The 24302-nt window shown below is 33.3% G+C and overlaps 1 protein-coding gene and 1 pseudogene across 8 annotated transcripts in view; one reads left to right on the top strand and one right to left on the bottom strand.

Moving 5' to 3' along the window:
* Window positions 1-24302, top strand: part of MPDZ (multiple PDZ domain crumbs cell polarity complex component) — a 131344-nt gene that overhangs the window by 29186 nt on the left and 77856 nt on the right. For 7 of the 8 annotated variants that reach the window (XM_011365285.2, XM_011365290.2, XM_011365286.2 and 4 more), the window contains exons 7-16: window positions 1200-1409; window positions 4039-4153; window positions 4489-4577; window positions 13682-13865; window positions 14654-14725; window positions 17578-17687; window positions 19854-20000; window positions 20839-21003; window positions 22868-23053; window positions 24075-24284. In XM_011365285.2, the coding sequence (XP_011363587.1) occupies window positions 1200-1409; window positions 4039-4153; window positions 4489-4577; window positions 13682-13865; window positions 14654-14725; window positions 17578-17687; window positions 19854-20000; window positions 20839-21003; window positions 22868-23053; window positions 24075-24284 (1488 nt within the window). The remainder of the gene's footprint in view (window positions 1-1199; window positions 1410-4038; window positions 4154-4488; window positions 4578-13681; window positions 13866-14653; window positions 14726-17577; window positions 17688-19853; window positions 20001-20838; window positions 21004-22867; window positions 23054-24074; window positions 24285-24302) is intronic. The other variant, XM_023533689.1, reaches the window with a different exon arrangement.
* On the bottom strand, window positions 6700-6818 carry LOC111743249 (annotated as a pseudogene).

The following is a 24302-nucleotide window of genomic DNA, read 5'->3' as shown; positions in this document are numbered from 1 at the left end:
GCTTAATTAGAGCGGGAAAAAAATAACAAGATTCATCTTGTCCCTTTAGTGTTCAGTCACTGGTGTCATCTTTATCTGAAGCACTGCCTGTTTTTATCACTTGGAGTAATTCTTTAAAGCATTGGCATTTATGCTATATGACATTGTTGGAATATATGTAAGAAAATTGTAAAGTTACTTGTTATGATTTATATTTTAATTTGACAGGTTCTGCTAAGTGTCTTTTGCCTTGATTATAACATTTTGTTTATAAAGATTTTTGTTTTTGCATGTGTATTTGAACTTAGGAGTCAGGTACATCAAGTATTTGTCATATTCATAAATGAAAGGCAGATTTATTGGCAGTCATATCAGAGGTATTGACAGTATGCAAATTTTCTTTTAAATATCAACCAGCATCTAGCAGTATCCAGTGAAATTCCCCTAGTTGATAGGCTTAATAAATCAGTTTTATCTTCAGTGTTAAGCTGTGCTGTCCAATACTGTGGGTGCTTGCCACATATAACTTTTTAAATTCAAATTAAAATTAATTAAAATTAAATAAAATTACAAATTCAGTTCCTCAGTTGGACTAGCCATATTTCAAGTGCTCTGTAGTCACGTGTTGCTTGTAGCACTATATTGGACAATGCAGAACATTTTTATTATTGCATAAAATTCTAGTGGCCACTGTTTGTATGAAGGCTCATGAGGCTTCTTTTCACTCCCCTCATCTGCCTGGAGTTTTATCTCACATGGATTTCATCTACAAATGAATTCTTTAGAGATGTTTATAATTGAAATGGTAAGGCAGAAAATTGTGGTATTCAGTGCTTTCTTGCGGTTCATACCATAATTTGAGTAATATGTATTTGTATAGTAACATACTTCATCTCTGCTTACTGGCATTTTCTCCTTTTCTGTCCCTCAAAAACTTCATGAAAGATTTAACATTTTCTTGCATCTAGTGGATAGAAATCAAATTGAAAAGCTCGTATCAACTATTCAGGAATATTTGTGAATTTCAGTTATTTCTGTCACATTGAATGAATTTAGTATGCTTCAAAAGACAGTTAAAATCACAACTATATGCTTAGTGTCCTATGATTGGTAATTCATATCATTGCTTTTTTTTAAAAAAAATTTCCTTTCCCTCATTTTGGATTTCTCTGATGAAGTTAATAATAATAAAACCTGATAAATCATTTCTTTTTATTCAGCATGGGCGATTATGCAGTGGAGACCACATTCTAAAGATTGGTGACACAGATCTTGCAGGGATGAGCAGTGAGCAAGTAGCACAAGTCCTCAGGCAATGTGGAAATAGAGTTAAATTGATGATTGCAAGAGGTGCCATAGAAGAACCAACAGCACCTACCTCTTTGGGCATCACCCTTTCCTCATCCCCATCTTCTACTCCAGAGATGCGGGTAAGTAGGTAAAAACAGTTAACGGGAAACTGATAGACAGTAGCACTTAAATGACAGGATGCTTATTCAGAAACTGGATTTATTAATGTTTATATATTAGTACTAAAGAATGAAACAATTCAAATGTAGAGATGTTTCAGCACAAATTTTATTAATTAGGAATAATGTATAACAGATAAAAAATAGATTGCTTAAAAAATTCTAGATTACTGTTTTACATTTTTCTTTAAGCAGCACATTTATGAAAATAATGTTTTGAAGTATGGAAAACTTTTAAAGAATTACTTGCTACTAATACCTAAAATGTTTAATTTTTCTCTTATTTAGAAGGCCTTCTGTAGGGAGGGCTATAAGTTCTAATCATTTTCTTTCAACAATTTTCTTTTTAGTGCCTTTTTTTTTTGCAGGGGGTGGTGGTGGTGGTAAATAAGCTTACTAAAACCTTTCAATATTATTGTTTTAAGGTATGTCACAGGACTGTTCTCAGATTTGTAATGAGAAGCCACAATTCTTGACCCTGTCGCATAATTTTTTTAAACAAAAGTTATGTTTTTGAGGTTGTAACAAAAGCTTTATTCATAGGCATAAAATTTCATTTTTCTTTTTAACTTGATATGAAAAAAGCTAGAAATTTTGAAAATCATTAGAATGTGGCGATTGTCTCAAAATAGTTCAGGTCACGAGACGAATATAGTGGATAAGATAACAGCAAAATAATTTTATCCAAAAATCTCTTAATTATTTAAGAGGAGAATAACACTCAGTTTTTAGATAAGCTTTATAGCAAATGCAAGTCCTACATTTCTTTCTCATAGATCTAAAAACATCCATATGATTTTTTCCTATTAAAAGTTTTTGTCTAACCAGTTGCTTCAAGTTCTTTTTTTAATTTCCAAACCTCCTCCACAAGCTCTTTGAAACTTTATTAGAACACTTGAAATTTCCATGATTCTGTTGTTTTTAGAATTGAGTTTGGTTGCTATTTTTTGCAGAGAAAGAAGTAAAGAAAGCTTGTTTATGAAAGTATTTAAATGGCATTCTTTTGTGGTAAACAAAACATTTTATTCAGCAATATATAAATGAATGCAATACCGAAAACCACTCGATGTAATTGAGAGCTTAGAAAAATATCTGTTCTGTGCATATCATCATTTCTGAAGCTTGTGCCCCTTTTAAAACTATTCGATAGTCAAATTGCCACCCTCTAAAATAGCACCCGCATAAGTCTTATTAAAAATAGAAAACACATTTGTTTCAATTGAAGCAGATTTCATCCTGTCATTTTCTTGTAATTATCTAAACTTTAAACTTTTGCTAAGTTTGCACAGATAATTATGTGCAGTGAAAAAAATAAATGAAACTCTACTATAAAATTGTATCTCGTTTAGGTGGTCTATTAGTGACATATAGTCAGGGTTTGCTTAAAGAAAATCAGAAAACATTACCAGCTAGCCTGAACCTGCATGCCCGTTCAATCCCATAGCCTTCATTCTGTTATGATCTTTATAGGGTTCTCTTTGGAGTCTGCTGACGCCACACTAGTAGATAACGTCAATAGATGATCGATGACTTATTGCACCAGTCCACTAATGCTTAATTCAGGGAGGCTTGCCTTTCAGTCCAATATATAATTGTTAACAATTATGCATTTAAAGAAACTTGCTTTGGGCTATCATTTTAGGAATGAAGGAAATCATAGCAGAAAGGCATACTTTCCTTATAAATAGCTTTTTAAATTAAGGTCTGAAATTACAAAACAAATAAGGGATAATTTTATATAGCTCTTGGTGCATTTTACTAATTTTAAAAGTAATCATCAGTATAATCATCAGTCTGTTAATAATATATCTGAAGGATAGATTAAATCATATTCATGGTGTTAGAATTAACTATTGGCTTAAGATAATAATAGCAGCAACATGTCCTGTGTGGACGTGTTGGCCTCTGTACTCTACTAGGAACTTTCCATACTGTATAGCACTTAAGAGAAGGGACTCTGCAGCCCGCCTATCTGCATTTGAATTTTGTCTCTATTAGTGCTCACTGTTTGTCCTTGGAAAAGTTTATACTCCTCAGTTTCCCCGGAGAAAAATTGACAGTGACCATATCTACCTCAGAGGCTTGTTTTAAGGAGTAAATGAATTAAAACATGTTAAATGCTTATTACATAGAAACTGCTCGGTAACTTAGCTGGACTTGTTTTCTTTTGCCTGATAGACAGTTGAACAAAGCAATATTTAGAAAAATGCTGAGGCAAAGCAAGATTTAAATTCGTTGATCTGAATTCAAAACATGAGTTCTTTTCAACTGTGTTACCTCCTCACTCTCAAAATGAAGATGAGCCATCTCTGAAAATAGAATTTGTAAATAAGAAACTTTTTTAAAATTCTGTATGTAAACAATAATTCATTTCTCTGGTAAGGTGGTATTCAACCTTACTGCTAGCATTCCTTTTGAGTAAAAAGATGATGCTTAGTCCATGTTGTCAAGACCAAAGGAGTAATCTCTACTATAATCCCTCAGCAGAGTTCTCTGACACCCATTTCTATCTTATTATTCTTAAATTGAGCTTATCTTGTTTGTTTACATGTTTATTTATCTGTATATTTATTGATTGATTGTATTTTAGGTCGATGCATCTACTCAGAAAAGTGAAGAAAGTGAAACATTTGATGTAGAACTCACTAAAAATGTCCAAGGATTAGGAATTACCATTGCTGGTTACATTGGAGATAAAAAATTAGGTAATTTTAAACATTAATATTTTTAGACTTGACAGTTACCTCTAATATCTTTGTCTTATGAAGTATTGAATCAACATTATGTATTTTCACATTGTTGGATAAAATGATGGAAAAATTTTTTAAGAATAATTTAAAGTAGATGACTTTGATATTATATTTACCAAAGAAAACTATTTTCTTATTTTCAAGACTAGATTTCTACTAGTAGTTTTGGTTCTATGACTTACTGATTTATATTTATTCAAAATTTGGACTTTATATTTGGAGAATGGAGGATGGATATTCTTTGAGTGTGCTTTGTAAATAGTAAGAAAAATACCTATTTTTAATCTTAGAACCTTCAGGAATCTTTGTAAAGAGCATTACAAAGAGCAGTGCTGTTGAACATGATGGAAGAATCCAAATTGGAGACCAAATTATAGCAGTAAGTAACACATTTAATAACAACTTTGTTAATTTTTATTGTTGAAAAATTTATTTTCCTACTTTCTTCAGTGTTTGAGAACTGTAGTTAGCTCCATACTAATTTAAGTTTGCTTTGGTGATTTAAGACTCTGATTACAATGACCACATTTGTTATTTTGTGGAAGTAAGAGCATTTGATAGAAGCTTTAGCGATCTCAGTTCTAAAGGTGGGACTTCTTTCTTGAGTAATTTCTGAAATATCTGACTTCTGTAATGAATTGGTTACATTAATACCATACTTATACTTTAGTTGAAGACACTCAAAAGGTAAAGACCAGATGTTATACCCTGTAGTTTACTTGAATCTGAGTTTGGGCTGTGTATATTTTCTTTTTTACATTAGCAGAATAACACTGGTATTGTTGGCTCCCTGACCAGGGCTCCCTTTAATTCTAAGCATATATAAGAATAAGAAAATAGATCCAGCCTCTCCTAATTAGTTAAAACCTGTCATTGTTATTACAGTAACATCACTATGTTTTGAGCATATGGCTATTCAAGACAGTGTATAAAAGAATCCAACTTTCAGTTTAGTGTTCGTACTATCTAACTCCTCTTCAGAACACAAATCCAAAAGACCCTGCCCCAGGGGCTTCCTGTCAAATACATTTAGGAAAAACTGCAGGTGATATGGTGTCTTAGGGATTCACATTGCACACTGAAAAATCAAAGACTGAGAAGTTCTGCAGTAGAAAAACTTGTTTAACTCTTACTCCAATGTTCCCTAAACATTTGTAATTATGAGTTCTTTCTGTCTTCAAACATATATTAATATTCTTTGGGAGACATTTTGGGGAATGCCCATTTATCCTAATATGTGTTTGTTGATGCTTAATTAAGTTTCTGTTGTTCCCTTGGGATCTTAATAATAGTAAGAAAGTAGAATGTTAAGCTAGAATAATCCTCGTTCATAACAGCATTATTCACAATAGCTAAGATGAGGACGTGACCCAGATGTCCATCGATGGATGAATAGATAAACAAAATATGGTCTATACGTGCAATGGAAAATTAGTCTTATGAAAAAGAAAATTCTGTCACATCCTACAACATAGGTGAACCTTGAGGACTTTATGCAAAGTAAAATAAGCCAGTCACAAAAAGACAAGTAATGTATGATTCCACTTATATGAAGTGCCTGGGGTAGTCAAACTCATAGAAACAAAGTAGAATGGTTGTCGTGAGGGGCTGGGTGGAGGAGAAAAGGGGGAACTGTTCTTTATTGAGTATAGAGTTTCAGTCTTGCAAAATGAAAATGTCTAAAGATCTGTTGTACATGCATGAACTGTACAGTTAGAAATGGTTAAGATGATAAAGTTTATGTTATGTGTTTTTTACTGCAATTAAAAAAAAAAAGTAGAGGTGTCTGTTATCTCCACCCTTTGCTTTTACATTGCAACTCCTTGTGTCTTCTTCGGTTTAGTTCTGTAATGCTCCTAACTACATCTGTTCATCTCTTGAAATCTATTATAAAGTTAAAGTTGTGCTTGCCACCTACATATCTCCTGGAAATGAACTTTTCCCACTCTGTCTCTATGTAACATACAATGAAATTTAACTACTTTACTTTTTTTATTTTGAAGGAAAGGGAGCGAGAGTGAATAGATACACACTCTAAATCCATATCTGATACTGAATTAAAAATTGAAAACATAGCTAATCTCCCTTAAGCTGTGTATTTTAATCCATTAGATAGCTTTTTTTAAAAAAACTAGCTTTACTGAGATACAATTCATATAACATACAGTTTACCTATTTAAAGTGTATAATTCAGTAGTTTTTGCGTATTCACAGTTGTACATTCATTATCACAAACAATTTTAGAACATTTTCATTATCCTAAAGAAAAACCTATACCCATTAGCAGTTACTCCCAAATTCCCCCATCCTCCCTATCTTAGACAATCACCAATCTACTTTTGCCTTTATAGATTTGCCTGTTGTGGACATTTCATGTAAATGAAACCATATAATATGTGGTCATTTGTAATCCGCTTCTTTTGATTAGCATAATGGGTATGTATGTATGTATGTATGCATGCATGCATGCATGCATGCATGCATATATTTATTTTTTAGCACCTCTACAGCACCTGGTCTTCCTAGGTGGTCTCCTATTCAAGTACTAACTAGGTCCAACCCTGCTTAGCTTTAGAGGTTAGACGAGATCAGGCACATTCAGAGTGGCATGACTGTAGACAGCATAATGTTATTGAGGTTATTCCATGTTGTAGCATGTATCAATTCTTCATTTCTTTTTAGCTGAATGATATTTCTTTCTATGGACATACCACATTTTATTTATTCATTTATCAGTTGATAGACATTTGGGTCGTTTCCACTTTTTGGCAGATAATGCCTCAGTGAACATTCATGTATAAGTTTTTGTGTAGCTTGTGTGTTTTCATTTCTCAGGTATATACTCATGAGTGGAATTGCTGAGTCATGATACCTTTATGTTGAATTGTTTAGCAAGAAAATTTCACCTAGAAAATTGGGATAAGAAAACTTCCTTTGTAAGATTTTTAGGAAAACCAAATGAGTAATTTATTTTAAATACCTGGTATAATATTTGGCAAGTAAGAACAGTTTTAAGCTGTACTTATGTGCCAGATATTTAGCAGAGATTTATTAAGGCCTTGAAATGATTACACATTTGAAAGAGCCTCACAATCACTTCCATTCCAAACTTGCTATTATTTTCGTTGTTATATAAGTGGAATCTCAAATACAGTTTTGCTTAGACAGGGTCAGTGATAAAGGAAGTTGACTCAGAAGTGAAGTATCCTTCTTCTGAAGAGTTTTCTTGCTCTCAGTAGAATCACGTTTCACTGTCACCAACATTCTGATTTTTCATTTTTAGCAATATTCTCTCCAAAGTTAGAAGCACCTCAGACTCTTAGGGAACATCATGCGATGCTTTAGATCATGCATTAATTTTGTGCAAAATATCACCATCTTGTGGACTTCTGAGATATTGGTAATAAAGTTCTTCACACTAGTTGCATTTTTACAACTGTGGTGTTTGCCTGTCTTTCATTTTTTGTTTTGGCTTCAGTGGAGTGATACTGTTTTCATTTTGTAATTATCGAGGTGGTAAGAAGATTAAGAAATTATTTCTTACTATTTTGTGAAGTATTATTTTATAACACTAAAAACTCTTTTGTTTTAAGATTTCTGTTTTACAAATTGTGCTTTGTGAAACCCTATGATTTTACCATAGACCTTACAGAGGAAGGGAATAGAGTGAATGAACCTATTATTTTTCTACTTTATGTATTGGTATTATTTATAAGAATTATTTGATAAAAGGACTCTATTTTTAAAGAAAAATTGGGCAAACTTGTTATTATATAAAATCATACATTATTCCTTTTAGATTGATTTACAGAGATCCTTGCTAAAAGCAGTGTGAAATTATGATGAAAATTATTGACTAAGCATTGTAAATATGGGAAAGCCTCAAATGTTGCCTTGATATTCTGTGACTTTATAATATAAGTAGATATAGGCTGTATTGGAGGAGGGCTTGACAAGCTAGATTGAGTGTGCTAAGAAGCTGAGATTTTTGAGTTGTTCCAACTAGTATTTCTTCCTGTAATTGTTCTTGTTAATTGTTATAGCTGCACTATACATTATGAGGATGTTAGATCTTTCCTTGAAATAGCACATAGGCAATTCGTTGCCATTGCACCTAGTTCCACTGCCTTCTTGTCAGTGGTACCATTGAATCTGAAGCCATGTCTTAACTCTCTTCTTGTGATAATGAGAGACCAGCACTGGACTGGGCCCTGATTTAGGCTTTGGTCGCCTCGTCTCATATGTGTGATGAGTGTAATCGTATTGAACAGTAACTGCTCCCATGAAGGCTTAGGGTTTTCATATTTATTAATCACTTCTTCATTCTATTAATAATAATACCAGCCACTGCGTATCTTCCCAGTATAGTGTTATGCATTGTAATTTGGGGAAAGTAGGTACCATTTTTTCATATTACAGATGAACATACTGAGAAATCTAAACCGAAGTGTGGGTTTACAAGTCCATAATTATTCAATGACAGCAGTTTCTTCTGTGCTCGTACCATCTCTGACATTTGGGTAAGGAATATATTTTTAAATTTAGGTCATCCAGTTTTGAAATAAAAGAAAAAATATGTTTTTTTTCTTTACATATTTGAACTTTATTGTTATTAAGTAGACAAAATCATATACATTTGATTTTTCTTAATGAAACTATAGTTGAGCAATACAAATCCTTTGCAAATGAAAACTTTCAGGCTAAGTTCTATGTATTGTAAGAATTTTTATGGAACCTCAAAGTAGATTTTTGCAAATTTTTTCTCCTTTACTGCCCTAAAAGTAAATAACATGTTCATTTATTTTAGATTAATATTTATCTTTGAGGTTTAAAGAATGTAAAATTTGAACATGGTACAGTTAAAAAAACTCATAGAAACCATTATTAATGGTTTATGGTTTAAAATTTCAGAAAGTATCCATGTATCTGTATTTAAATAGGGCCATATTATATTTGTTTATACATTTTTTATTTTTATTTTACTTAAAAATATGCTTGAAAGTATAATCATATCAGCACATGTAGATCTATTGTAATATATTTAATATTTATTTATGGACAGTTATATTGTTTACAGTTGTTTGCTATTACCAACAGCAGTATTACATGCTTCTTAATATGTCTTTTGCAGACTAAGACTTGAATCATTTGATTTTGCTGTAACGTTTTACTTATTATTCAGCACTGGATTTTGTATGCCACTATTTTACTTTTAATTTTAAATATGATTAATTTTTCAGTCAGAGTGTTTTGAGTAAATTGTACAGGAAGAGAATGTGTTGGTAGATTTTCTGAACCTTTTCTGCCTGAGAGCCTCTTCTGTTGCTTTTGCACACTTTAACAGTTTGGCTGGGGATGACAGAGACAGTATATAATGAAGACTTAGAAGGAATGATTCTAAACAACTTTCTAAACAAAATTTGTCGTCAACTGTCCTTTTTAATTTTCAACAGGAGAAGGGTCTTATCTTTCCCCTGGAAGAAATCTTAGGCAAGTCCCATGGCTTACATTATTCTCAGAGAATAAAATTTCCTATGGCCAATTAAAATCACCAAAGACAGCTCCAATTTAGTATTAAAAATTTCCCATCCTAAATAGCAATCTAATTTTATATTAGACCCTGGCCTAGCAGAAGCCTGCTATGAACTGATGGCTTACTAGGGGTTGAGAGTGTACTCTGCAGTCTCTCTTTCCCTACCTAGCTTTTCTTTTCCTCCCTCATCTTATTGTGGTTTCTGGCCCAACTGGTATAAAAGATGAGAGGAGGAAGGATGAAAAGACACTTTGTCCTTGACTGATACTGCTATAAGATGGCTTTGTGCTGAGTGAGTCTGGCAGATATTTAACACTGAGTGTCTCTTAGAGTTCCTTTTTGGGTTCTTGGGAGATCCTGGTGGAGATATTTGAGTTAACTTTCCATAAAAAATGGATTTTTCATCTGACTGACTCTTCTTTCTTTATGCCCCTGTTTTTCAGCAGTCTACTCCATAGATTCACTCTTTTGGGTACCATCATCCACTAGGGGTACTCTTGGATAGATTTCAAAATGCCCTGAGACTGGCTTTCTCATGTGTGGCATTCCTCTGCTCTATTCCCTAACAAAGTCAGGTTGTTGAGCAGTTTGCTGCATAACAGCAGGTTTCTCCTATTCCACAGTCAAAACAAGTAAACAGCCTCTCCCTTGTCTTCCTAATGGGGTTACACACAATCCACTGCATCCTACTACAGGTGACACACTCTTCTGATTTGAGGTCAAGACAAAATATCTAAGTGGGTGGGCTGGGGACTTACAGTACTCTTCTCTCTTTAAAAACAAACAAATAAGCATCCTTTCAAATCTTTTCTTACCTTTAACAAGCCAGCTCTTTTATGCCATAAATGTGTACAAATTGTAGTTCTTGACCACTTAGTTTAAATTTCTTCATGGTGGCCCCTCTCATAACATACTTTGATACAGGATATAATCATTGCATCTCAGTCATAATTTCTATTTTTACACTCGTTAGACTGAGTATAAAATTCTTGGTTCATAATTTACCACAAATTCTCTAGATAACCTGTTCACTCTGTTGCCTAGATGCTGGGTGATATTTTTTTTCTTTCAATCTTTGAAATCTGAAATTTTTTGTCAAGATATGTCCAGGTGTTAGTTTTTTTTGTTTTTGTTTTTTTATTTGTTTTCTGTTTTTTCATGCACATCTCTGATTTGTAGACTCAGGTATATTTCTCTATGGAGAAATTGTATGTTCCTGTCTTCCATTCTCTGCTTGTTTTTTTGTAGTATTTAAAGTCTTATTAACTGCCTTCATTTTGACGGTTTTTCTTTTCTGTAGATATTTGTTTCTTCTTTGTAGCTATAATCCCTACTTCTGTAAATACAATGCAGTGTGAATCCCTTTGAAGGGACTTTTCAGAAAATAACTTTTTTCCAGTTCACTGCAATAACAATTTGATAGGGATTTGTTTGTACTGATGCTTCAGAGTATACATCTTCTTTTGGATTATGATATTTCATTCCATATCCTATGAGCATTGGTCATTTTCCATAAGAACCATGCTGTAGTTCTTATGGGAGTTGAGATGGGTTCTGTTGAAGATCTGTAGGTTTTGTCCAGATGATGTAGGAATTAACAATGCAAGAAGGAAGGGGAAATTTTAAATTACTGAGTTTCACTTGTAAATTAATAGAATAGAGAAGAAACCAGTACTAGAGCATCACAATGGGGGATTTTGTCCCTGTATACTGGGAGATCATTTTCTGTGTTGGTTGTGTAGTCAGAAGTTAGTTGGGATTGTACAGGTGTTTGTATACTGTGGTTTTAGTACATATATGTAATTCTGTGCTGTTGCATGCTTCCAGCTTGTGGCCTCTAGCACTTTTTTGGGGGGGAGGGTGAATGCGGTGGAGGGGAATCACTGTTTAGGATCCACATGTACCATCTGACTGCCTCCTTCTAATTAAGAGGCTATTGTTGGATTTTACTCAAGTTTCTTATTACAAACCAAGCAAGCTATTCCCTCATGTATAGAGATACAACTGGCCTACCTTCGATCTGGTCATGTCCAAACCATTCCTAGTTAGAAGTTACTCCAAGTTACTAATATATAGGGACTTTTGTTCTACCATGGTTTCAATTTTTATTGCAGTGTTTTCTCTGTTATTATATTTTTATTAGTCTTTCCAAAAAGGAATCCACAGGGTGGAGGTAGGAAGAAAGAGGAGAGAGCTAGACACCTTTGTTAAAGTGGCCATGTACCTCAAACAAGTCCCTCAAGATTTAAGTAGCTTACAGAGTATGAGATTATCATCCAGATCAGAGATCGCTAGGTGTTTTATTGAATATCTCCATCAGTAAACCACAATAACAACAAAAACTACTCTTCTCCCTCTTCTTTTCTCTTCTCTATATTTATATGATATACTTTGCTTTATATATATACTACATATAGTTTTATATGTAATTTATATATACATTATATGAGTGTATATAAAACAAGTGAGATTTTAAAATATGTTTAAATAAAAGTTTTATTACATTCTTCCAGAAACCTCCGTAGTAAGGGTACATCTTGAATACCACTGATTTAGGTCCTATTTAGTTCTGATTAAATGAATAGTTGAGTGCCAATGTGACTAGCACTGTGCTTAGAAGAGCATGACACTTAACAGCTATTTTATAGCCATTTCACAATTCACGAGGAATATCAATGACTTTGAATTTCAACATTAAATTTATTATTCCACTTTTTCAAACTGTTTTCAGTGTGATTTTATGAATTTAAAACAATATGGTGTTATACTCTGCATTTATGTATTCTAACTGATAATTTACTTTAGAAATAAATCTTAGGCATGTGAGCCATTGGCTCTGTATTCTCATTTGGGATTAATATCTACTGTTCAGACAGTACTGTTTTGGTGACACATGGAGCCTGTCCTCTTAGAGTATGCAGTCATAAACCAAATATTAACAGAAAATATTAAATGTCTTGACAAATGCTATGATGGAGAAGTGGTAAAGGAAGGCTTTGGCTTTAGTCAAGAACATTGAGATAGCTTAATTGTGGAAGTAACTAAAATTGAACTGAAATCTAAAGCAATTATAGTTGTTTTCTAAGTGAACTGATGACAAAGAGGATGGGCTAGAGTAGCCTGTCCAGAGAGTCTACACTGAGGGAACAGGACTTGTAGAGACCTCGTGGCTGAAGGGAGCACTGCAGTTCAGAGGAAAGGAATCCAGCTCTCTGGGGCTGGAGGACAGGGCAATAGACAGCATCATGCAGGATGAGGTTGGTGATGGGAGGTGGGGATTAGTTGACACAGGCCATTCAAGCCATGTTGAGAATTTTGAGCATTGTTCTTAAGGGTTGTTATATGGAGGGTAGGTTTGGGGTGATGTGATCATATCTGTAGTTCATAAAGATCATAGGAGCATCTTCAGTGTTTTATCTGGAAAGATGGAAAAAACATATTTTTTGGAAAGGAAAAGAAATAAAAAGGCAGGCAGTTTTGCCTGTATAAAACTGATTTTGGAGTGTAAAACTGATTTTTTTAAGCGAGTATAAAACTAATTTTGGAATATGTCAGTGCCCTCAGTGACTGCGATTTCACTATCTTCTGTAGCTTTATATTCTGCGTAGTACTGGTTTCCAAACTTGACTGTGCATCAGGCTCACCTGGGGAATATAAAAGAATATTTTAAAAGGTATATGAAAGCATGGGCCCCACTCTAGAACTGTTGGCTCATAATTTCTGAAAATGAGAACCTATAATCTGTATTAAGCAAAACAAAAAAACCCTCCTGAGTGATTTTAGTGCATCTAAGCTAGTACTGGTTCCTGAACAGGTGTTAGCCCATTCCTCAATTAGGGAAATTCTCTTCCCTGTATTTTTTTTTAATACTAACAGGTAGTAAACAGACATTCAGTGAATTGGTAATACAAATATCCATTTATTTTTTTAACTTACTTTGTTCTTATCAGGTAGATGGCACAAACCTTCAGGGTTTTACCAATCAACAAGCAGTAGAGGTATTGAGACACACGGGACAAACTGTACACCTGACCCTAATGAGGAGAGGAACGAAGCAGGAAGCTGAGCTCCTATCAAGGGAGGATGTCACAAAAGATGCGGTTTTGTCTCCTGTTAATGCCAGCATAAGCAAAGGTAATGCCACGTTAATCTGGTTTTCAGTTATATCCTTACATCATTTCAATGTTTTCCTAATTTTGAAATTATTTAAAGAATGGTTTTTAGTCTTCACTACTTAGCATGAACCAAGTAAAAGGGAAATTTAATAAAGTTGGGGTTAACTGGAACAAGGGATGTGTCCATTAACTATAGAATGGGCTTCCGAATAAAGCAGATTTCTCTCTATCTTATTTACTCAGTCCCCACTTCTGAGTTAGAAACATGCACAGTCATTTACCTTTCTGTCCCTGCCTTACATCGAATGTCATCATCATGTTTTCTCTTTAGGGGGAACCTGTTCTGCCCAGATTATGCATGTGAGCCTCATGATGTTTCTAACTCCCCACCCTTTCCTTGAAGGAATCGATTTTAATTCCACATTTAGACATGTTATTTATAACCTGCTTGTATGGGAGTATCTCTGAAAATTACTGAATTCCCCATGTCTTTTAGTGGTGTAAGAGCTTATTAGTAGAAGTCAGATTGTTGGTTTGAACGTGCTGTTTCATTTCTGAAACTGTTAACTATTCTGGTATTTAGGCCATAAACCACTTCTCGTAGTACTAGGAGACAGGCAGATCACAGGAGAAATTTATTACTTTTTATCCCATTAACAGGAGAATTTTCTTTTAAGAAAGTAGTTATTGAAGGGTTTACCTGCAAAAACACTCATTTAGGGGTTCAAATAAATACAATAGGGTTTGAAAAATTCAAATGCTTGATTATATTATAGATACAATTACTAAAATATTCTCTTCTTTAAGAAAATTATGAAAAAGATGAAGATTCTTTATCTTTGAGGAGAAACACCAGCATATTACCAATTGAAGAAGAAGGTAAGTACCTGGAGCCAGGTCATTTTTTTTCTTTGTATACCGTAATAGAGAAATCGTTTTTATAAATGTGATGAAGCCTTTATGGACATATTGTAAATTAAAATTTTTTTCAGAAAAGAGATGCTTTTAAATACATTTGTATATGTGATTAATTGCTCCAGTAGATTAAAAACAAATTCATAGCTGGCTTATTTTCTTGCTGAGTCAGTCTTTTCTTTCTTCTACATTTTCTTAACCAAAACCCTTTGGGAATCAGTTACATAAATTTAGTCCCCTTATTTCTGTACACTAACATATGTCTGTTTTATTAAGCAAGCAAAAATAAAATTATAAAGTATTTTTAAAATAAACACAAAAGAACCTTTAAATCGTGAGCTCTTAGAAATGAAACTATCCAATTTTGGGAGATTTTTTCTTCTCAATTTTTAAAAAGCTGTAAACTTTAATATTTGGCGGTTGGTTTAGAAAAGTATTGTAGAGCAAATTAAACCTTTCTGAGATTTCTTTCACTTTACCTAGAATCCATCAAACTGTTTAAACATTGTTTAGAGCAGCATCATTTTAACATATAATTATGCCAGAATGTTGCTGTGATCTTTATAAGCTGGATGCTGTGTGCTTCCTTCACCCATCAGATTGCTTCAGGTACCTTGGTAACAATTCCAATGAACAGAGCCCGAGACTGATCTCTCTTTATGTGAATTCTGCCTTTCACTAAATAATTTTATTGAAGCTTTGTATTTCTTTAAAATATTTACTCCTCAATTATGAAAGTATTTTTCTTCTGCTGAAAATTTTTATTTACTTTTATTATTTTAATGGAATATTTGTGTTTGTAAAGGTATCCCAGGAGTGAGAATTGTCAGCTTCATGGGTGTTAATCAAATTCTGCCTTGTTTACACTAATGGGTGAAGAAATATTTTAGGCTAAAGTGATTATCGAGAGTGGGAGGAAAGCATAAAAACGTTTCATAGCATAAAACTTGAGATAGTAAGTAAGGATGGATGTGGGAGATCATCTTGAAGGGTCAGATCATTGATTTTGCTTTGGCATATGTGGTAGGTTAGGTGGTAGAGGCTCTAGACTTAGAATCAGGGATCCCAAATTATTTTTAAACAAAATAAATTAAGGAAAAACTCTTAAATGATTGTAATGCTCTACACCAGTGCTTGGTCCTCAGGCAAGGGCGCAAGATATCATTGCCTCTTCCACAGAAATTTGACTCACTGTGTGAGCCTGGATAAGTCATTTAACTTCTCAGTAAGATCAAAAGACTGGGCTTTATAATTTTTGAATAATTTTAGATGATGATCATGAATATGCCTGAAATCTAATCTTGGGAAAGTTGGGAATGGGTGAAAATGGAGGGTTGTGCAACTATAGGTTGATTATATGAATACAAATCTCAGACTTTTTATCAGCAGCCTACAGATTCCCTACTTTCTGCATTTAGAATCCCATCTTGCTTGAATCAGTGCTCATCTTTGTAAGGACAACAGAATCAGACTTCAGTTCAGTAGTTACCAGAGGGAAAGAGGTGAGGAGAGAGGTAGATAAGGGCAAAGGGGGTCAAATATATGACGACAGAAGGAGATTTGACTTTAGGATATGAACACAATGTAATAGATGATGTATTATTAAATTATACACTTGAAACCTCTATAATTTTATTAACCAGTGTCACCCCAGTAAACTTAATTTAAAAAAGTCAGAGAAAAGGAGTATGGAAGGAGGTAGGACTCAGAGCTGACTCTCCTCTTTCTAACCCTTATGCGGTTGAACGGTTCCATGTAATCTGTCTTCACCCCTGAAAGGCTCTCTCTCACTGGACTGAATTTAATTTTGAAGAGAAAACACTCATTTTGGGGAGCTAGTCTCCAAATTTTTAAAAAATATATAGTTCATTGTTTCCATTTTCTCAAGGAGAAACCAGATCATGTTATTAATTTAAAATATAACAAATCTGCAGCCTAGGCCTTGAGTGAAATCTCATTAACTCCATTAATGAGGAGGCAGCTAATAAGAAATCTTAAGTTTTGGAACACTCTTTATATTTGAAATTTGAATACTAGAAGGGATATTAAAAAGTTAATTCAGAATAGTGCCTCATAGAGATTTTTTTTAAAAGACAACCTTTATGAGTAAGAACTATGATGAAATATGGAAATCTTTTAATATGACTTGCAAATTCTTTTCAATCAGTTTCTTCCTTTAGCTAAGCATTTTAATTCAGTATTTTTTACTTAATTTGTTTAGTAATTTTCTCTCCAATTTTTTTTTCATTTCTGTTTTGCCAATTAGTGTAATTCCAATTATGGGGTTTTATTTTAATGTACATTCTCAGTTTTTCATTGTTTCTTATTTTTTATTTATATTTTCTCATTTTACATGGAGTTGCATATATTATTTAATAATTACTTTTGTTTGTTTTTGCTAAGCTGTAGCATGGTTCTTCTTTACTCTTTAGAACCAAATTAAAATGAAAGAAATAAACTAATATAAAAGGCAGCATATCTTTTTACCATAGAGTCACCAGAGGACCACCCAAGTGAAACCTGGAGCAAATTAGAATCCTCATTTTTTAAAATAAAAGTTAGATAACATATGGATACTTTAATGAAAATATAGTCAAGATTTAAAAGAGATCACTAAAAGAGAAATGTTGGAACATGAAGGTGATAGGGTTCTAAATTAAATTATTAAAATATGTAGAGAATAAAGAATAACATATATTGGGTGAAGAGTCAGACTTGGTAAGACAGGTTCTGATCACAGTGTCCCTGGTACATAATGTCAAAATATGGATAATTTTTGTAGTTTGTCACTAACTTAATTATGTTGACTATTTCAGGGTATCCATTACTGTCAGCTGAGGTAGAAGAAATAGAAGATGCACAACAGCAGGAAGCTGCCCTACTTACAAAGTGGCAAAGGATTATGGGAATTAACTATGAAATAGTGGTAGGTTAACTTACTCTTCCTAACTTCTTAACTTGTAACTATATTTGAGCAAGAAGTTCATGACAGTAATAAAAATGATGATCATAAAGAGTCCTAGAGAAGTAGCAGGTGCCCAGAGCTTTTTTCCAGAGACCTAAATGTGCTGATTCAGGTATTTAAAAAATTCAGGTTGGATTAAATTGGGTAGTAACTAAGGAACTGAAATAAATGGGATGGAAGTTTTAGAATTCATAATTCATCAATGGTTTCATATTTCTGACAGTAGTATATATTATATAGACACAAGGAAGGTTTTTTTCTTGATTCTTGGGATTTATAGAAAGAATCAGAAAAGAATGACAGTTTACTTAAAGATAAAACACAAATCATCATGACTTATATACAAAATTCTAGAGACTTTTTTCTATTGTCTCGTTATCACTCTCATGTATTTCCTTAAGAGGTTTAATTCTACATGTTTTTTCTTATCACTTATGCCATAGTGAATATTTTATGTTTATTAACAGTTTGCATACCTAGTATAGCAATTGTAATCTTCTACCCTAAAAAGAGATTTACAAAGGTGACACAAATGACCAATCTTTAGATGTATACTGTCAAATTTTGGGGATTTCAAAAGGAAAAAATGTAATACTGAGTTAAGTAGAATTTCTCATATCGTTTATAGTATTCAAATAATTCTAAATCAGGAGAGATAAAAAGGTAACAGTTGTCATCTAATATTAATAACTAGCTTTGTTGAACACTTCATATAAAGCAGTATTCTTTGTGTTTCATTTAATCATCATGACATTGAACTGTTTTTTGAAAAAACTCAAGATCATTAACAGTCAAATAAGTATAGCTGTTATTATCATTATAAATTGAGTCAAGGGAAAATAAAATAAGGTCCAGCTTAAGCATGATTATTTAACATGAAAAGAAAGTTAAGGTATTCCTTCTGTGGGGTAGGCTGATATGCATAACTGAGACTGCACTTCTTCAAGTGGTAATTAAATAGTGAAGAGAAACTGACTATCCACTTTGTCTCAGAGATCAGACGTGAGACTGGGAACTTTTAACTGCCATTTGTGCACGTTGTCTCTTGGTGGCATGCCAGTAATCTGTCGAGGGCAGAACTGTGCTGTAAGTAAGAACTAAGTATTTATCAGCCCTCATCAAACATAAGTAAATAAGACATAGATCTGACTTTAAGTTGTTATGTCATTGTACAGATAAATATAATTATAGGAAGCGTTGTGTAGTATAGAAGAGGATTGAGGGACATTATCAGTGGGGACCTGGAAGACTCCTCAGAGGAAGTGATATCTAAAATGGATTTTAAGGAGTGTGAAGGATTTCATCCAGCATTAGATTTCAAAGTCAGATGATGTAGCTTCCAGTAGTAACCCTGTGCATATTATCGTTAAGATTTGAAGGAGATCTTTTAAAGTTAAATAGTATTTTTCTCAGTTTCTCTGTACCTCAGTTTCCTTGACTATAAATTAAAGAGGATGAAATAGACCACATTTCATATACCTTCTGATTTTAATATTATGAGTGGATTCTTTGTGAAAATGAGTGATTTCTTAACATTCTTCATTATTTAGTGTAGCAATAGGAAATAAATTCATTCTCCTGTTTTAAGCTTTGATCCACTTTTAAAGACAACTTATTCCTCTGTACAGCAGGAGTGTGGGCTCTGGGTTCAGATTGCTTAGGTTCAGAGCTCTTTTCTATCTGTGTGATTTTGACTAAGGTAACCTCTCTGAACCTTAGTTTTAATTTGGGAAAGGATAGAAATTGTACGTATTTATGAAAAGTTGATGAGATAATCTGTGTAACGGTCTCTGGTACATAGTAAATGCTAAATGTGCATCTTTTTTTAACCGTTGTTTGAGCTCAGGGATTTGATTTTAATCTGTGGTCATTTGGACTACATTCAGTCTGTTAACATCTAAAGGCGTGGCAAAGGATCTTGACTGCTTGACTTGAAGATAATCAAGTATCTTTACTGCTTCTTTTTGGTTTGTGTTGTTGGTTCATGAAACTGATAGATGTCAGTACTCTTTTAGGTTTTTGAAGCTTTGGTGAGAAGGTTGATCTTTTTGAGTGAACATAAAATATATACATGAGATTAAAAAAAATGAAAGAATATTAGAGTTGTGATGATTTTTCTCCTTTCAGGTGGCCCGTGTGAGCAAGTTCAGTGAGAACAGTGGGTTGGGGATAAGTCTGGAAGCAACAGTGGGACATCATTTTATCCGCTCTGTTCTACCAGAAGGTCCTGTGGGACACAGTGGGAAGCTTTTCAGTGGAGATGAGCTATTGGAAGTAAGGAGCTATGCCATTCTCCCCCACCTTAAATAAAATTCTTAAAGGGCTACAGGAGGCTTAATATGATGAATAAGTAAGTTTTTATTTTAAATATCCCCTCTACTTGAGAGAGAGCTACAAATAAAAATCTACCCAAAGCAGAAATTTCAATCCTGTATGTACATTGATTTTCAGACCTAATTCTCTCTTTTAATTTTTTAGGTCTAGAATACAATAAATACTTCCTTAAATTTATTTAAACGTTTATTCAGGTTTTAGAATAGGTAATACATTTACATGTTTCAAAATCACAAAGAATACAGAGCTCTGCAGTAAAAAGCCTCTTTCCTGTTCAAATCCACCCACTTCCCATCACTCTTCATTAGGTAGCTACTGTTACATTTGTTTCTGTGCAATCTTCTGGATATTTTTAATAAATAAGTATTAATTTTGAATATGTTCTTTTGCCCCGCTTTAAAAAACATGCTAGTGTACAATGTGTGCAGTTTTCCATGTTAATTTTTTCACTTCATGATACAATATGTAAATTTTTTAATCATCTTTTTTCATCCTTTGGGAATTTTTTTTTTTTTAATTCTTCTTTTCCTAACTACTACACTGGCAGAACAAACATGGGTGAAAGCTACTGAAATTTTCAGTGCTTTAGAAGGTTCTAAGTCTCTTAACAAGACTCTAAATGTAAATTGTTTTAGATAGTAGTAGCACAAATCTATGTTTCTGAGCACAGCAGAACTATGGTAATAGTAAAATTTATATTTATTTAATGAAAAATTTTTTCAAAAGAATATTCATGTTATGAAATATTCTTTCTTGGACAATTTACCTTTTTTTACAGGTGAATGGCGTAACTTTGCTTGGAGAAAATCACCAAGATGTAGTGAACATTTTAAAAGAACTGCCTATAGAAGTGACCATGGTGTGCTGTCGTCGGACAGTGCCACCCACTACCCAATCAGAATTGGATAGCCTGGACTTATGTGATATCGAACTAATAGAAAAGGTACTAGATATGTGGATATAAGACTAAATATGGATATATAATGGAAAGACTAAATGGCATTTGAATTTTTTAAGCGTTTTTTCTTTTACTGATGTTTGATTTCCTCACATAGCCCATGGCTTATGGGATAGACTTTGGAGTCAGACAGACCTGGATTTGAATCAGGTTTGGTACTTACTAGCTCTGCAGCCGTAAGCAAGTCACTTCATCTTTCTGAATCTCAGTTTGCTTCTCTGTAAAATGTAAGTCATATTGCTTGTTTTAGAGCATTGCTTTGTAGGGTTAAATTAGGTAATGTATTAGATATTATTGCACACTATGTACTTATATAATTTATAGTATTCCTATGAAGTCACCATTCATATTGTCTCAGTTTACAGAAGAGAAAATTAAGTCTGTAAATAGTATATAGTATACATGTGGTAAAAGATACTTTTATATGACTTGCAGAGCTCAGCGCCTGACCCACAGATACTACTCAGTGAGTGGCTATATTAGGTTAGAAACATCATTACTGTGTATATAGGTCTTATTTGCACAGCATTTGTGCTTTTAGAATATGAGAAATTTGAGCTTATAATACTATATATCATACTCTCTGATAGATCATACTCTGTGACATCCAGAAACTTCCATTTTTCTGTTGGCTTGTTCTTTTCCATTCGGATCAAAATGTCAAGAAATGGAGCTAATTGGCTTTTCTGAGGAAAATAGATATCTGAAGTTAAAATTTTCAATATAGTCAAATCTCATTTAAGATATAATGAGAGATGTTGTCAGGATATGATTTACATTATACTGAATCAATAAAATGGAATAATTTCAAAAACTTTGAAGAATATATTGTTTAATATTCACATGGGTGATTAGAATACAGTAGAAGAAACAATTCTAAATTGTGTAGTACCATACCTAACCATATACATTTTTATGTGGTATAAATGGGATTATTACAGTAAAAGTAATAATATCGAACTAATAGAAAAGGTACCAGATATGTGAACAGATTTGCATCCATGGTCCTAGGCTGTGCAATAATTGATTAAAAGCAAAAGTGTAGTATACATACTAGAATTTCATCATCAAAAATATAGCTTTCCTAAATTCAGTGTGTTCATATGATTAACAGAGCTAAATTAACCTAAATTCATTTTTTTTTAATTTATTTTTACTAAAGAAGCTGACACTTTGCACCTCTGTTTCTGTGCCAGATGCTTTATGAATGCTACCTCATTTAATCCTCAAAAATCTATGAGATGGGTAACTCTGAAACCCAGGTTAAGAGTATTGCTCCAGGCAACACAAATAAGAAATCTTAGATACAGGCTTCAAGCCCAGGCCAATCTGACTTCAAATCTTGTCTTGCCACTGTGCACATTAGTTCATTAATAAAATAACCTTGTGCACAAATCACAGCAGTTTAGAACTTTTGTTTGCATAGAGTATAGAACTTTAACCTATAAACCATTTCTTGAACTGTTCTTATTTAAAGAATTATTTTTCTTTAATATGAAAATAGTTTTACCTTTTTTTTTCTGACTACAAAGGTGATTCAGACACTGATGATAAAAATGAAAATCACCCACGATCATGCTGCTGAGATGTAACCATTATATATTTTTATAGGAGATTTTCAGACGATTCATTTTTAATGCCTGTTATGTTAGGTATTTCTTCTTCTTTAATAATTTTCTGTAATTACAACTTTAATTTCTAAAGTTTTCCTGATAAGCTGTTGCTACTATTATTTGAGGGTGTTCTGTTCTGGACAGATGCTGGCAATCTCCCTTTTCCGTGTAGTGTTGGTATATGTATAAGCTAATCCGGTGCCTCTGAAATAAGAGCTCTCTGGTCTGTTATCCAGCCTCACGTGGATCTAGGCGAGTTCATCGGGTCCTCGGAGACAGAGGATCCTGTGCTGGAGATGACCGATGTGGGTCAGAATGCCGAGAAGGTTCAAGGACCTTTAGCCATGTGGGAGGCTGACGTTCAGCACATCGAGCTGGAGAAAGGGAGCAAAGGACTTGGTTTTAGCATTTTAGATTATCAGGTAAATATATCCTACTTTTAACAATTTTGTTTTTTAAAGTTGATATGTACTAAAGGTATATTGTTGATAGAGAAAAAACCGATATTTTAGAGTCACCAAAGACATTTCTTGTTTCTAAAACTCTTTCAAAATAGTAAGTAATTTATATGACTCATTGATTATCATAAAAGATTTCTTTTAATACTGAATTTATAGAGCTCTTATATTTCAGCTCTTGGGGATTTACAGATTATATTTTAAGATTTTAATGGAAATATAGGTTTTTTTTGTCATTTGGGGAGTGTGTCTAAATTATTTTCTTCATGTACTTAATTGATAGTTCATATTTTAGTGGTAAGACAGAAAGTATTTCTTTTGTCTGAAGGGAACGATGGATTTATAATTGGATATATTATAAATTCCAGTATTTCTATCATTTTACTAAATTTATAAATAAGGTTAAATTGATCAAATGTGACCTGGATCCTTATCTTGTATTGTGTTCTGTGCTGAGTAGCTGAGGAAATGCTGCAGCCTGCCCGATAGAGCACAGCTATTGCTCCTTATCAATTAATACTGAACCAGAACACCATTTCTGATGGCTCCTGGGTACTGTGTTCTTCAAGAGCCTGATTCTGGAGCCTTGTGCTAATATTAAGGTTTCTGTGTATTTTACATGCATCACTAAATACTACATGGATTTTTTTTATGTTTCCTTTTTTTTATGTTTTCAGATAATAGTTATAAGATTTGACAATTTATCAAAAGTCAATTATTATTTTTTTAAAGTTACCTATATAATTTGGCAGTTACACTGAAGAGCGATGGCATGTGAGGGTGCCTCGTTTAGGGCAAACTCTTCCTTAAACTCTCTAAAATGGAGGTAACTTTTGCCCAGATAATTCACTGGAAGTGTTCATGGAAAAATTTTGAAGACACTTAAAACAATTACCTATCCATTACAGTTCAGAGTGGACAACCAGTGAAAACATTTTTCAGTGTGAAAAGGAGCTGCTTTCTCTTTCCTTTTTTCTTCTGTCAGGATCCAATTGATCCAGCAAGCACTGTGATCATAATTCGTTCTTTGGTGCCAAGTGGTGTTGCTGAAAAGGATGGACGGCTTCTTCCTGGAGATCGACTCATGTTTGTCAATGATGTTAACTTGGAAAATAGCAGTCTTGAAGAAGCTGTACAGGCACTAAAGGGTGCACCATCAGGAACTGTGAAAATAGGAGTTGCTAAGCCTTTACCTGTAAGAATTTGAATTTTA

The sequence above is a fragment of the Pteropus vampyrus genome, unplaced genomic scaffold (assembly GCF_000151845.1).
Source record: "Pteropus vampyrus isolate Shadow unplaced genomic scaffold, Pvam_2.0 Scaffold109, whole genome shotgun sequence".
NCBI classification, from domain to species: Eukaryota; Metazoa; Chordata; class Mammalia; order Chiroptera; family Pteropodidae; genus Pteropus; species Pteropus vampyrus.
Note: the sequence above shows the minus strand (reverse complement) of the source record. Positions and strands in the feature narration are given on the sequence as shown.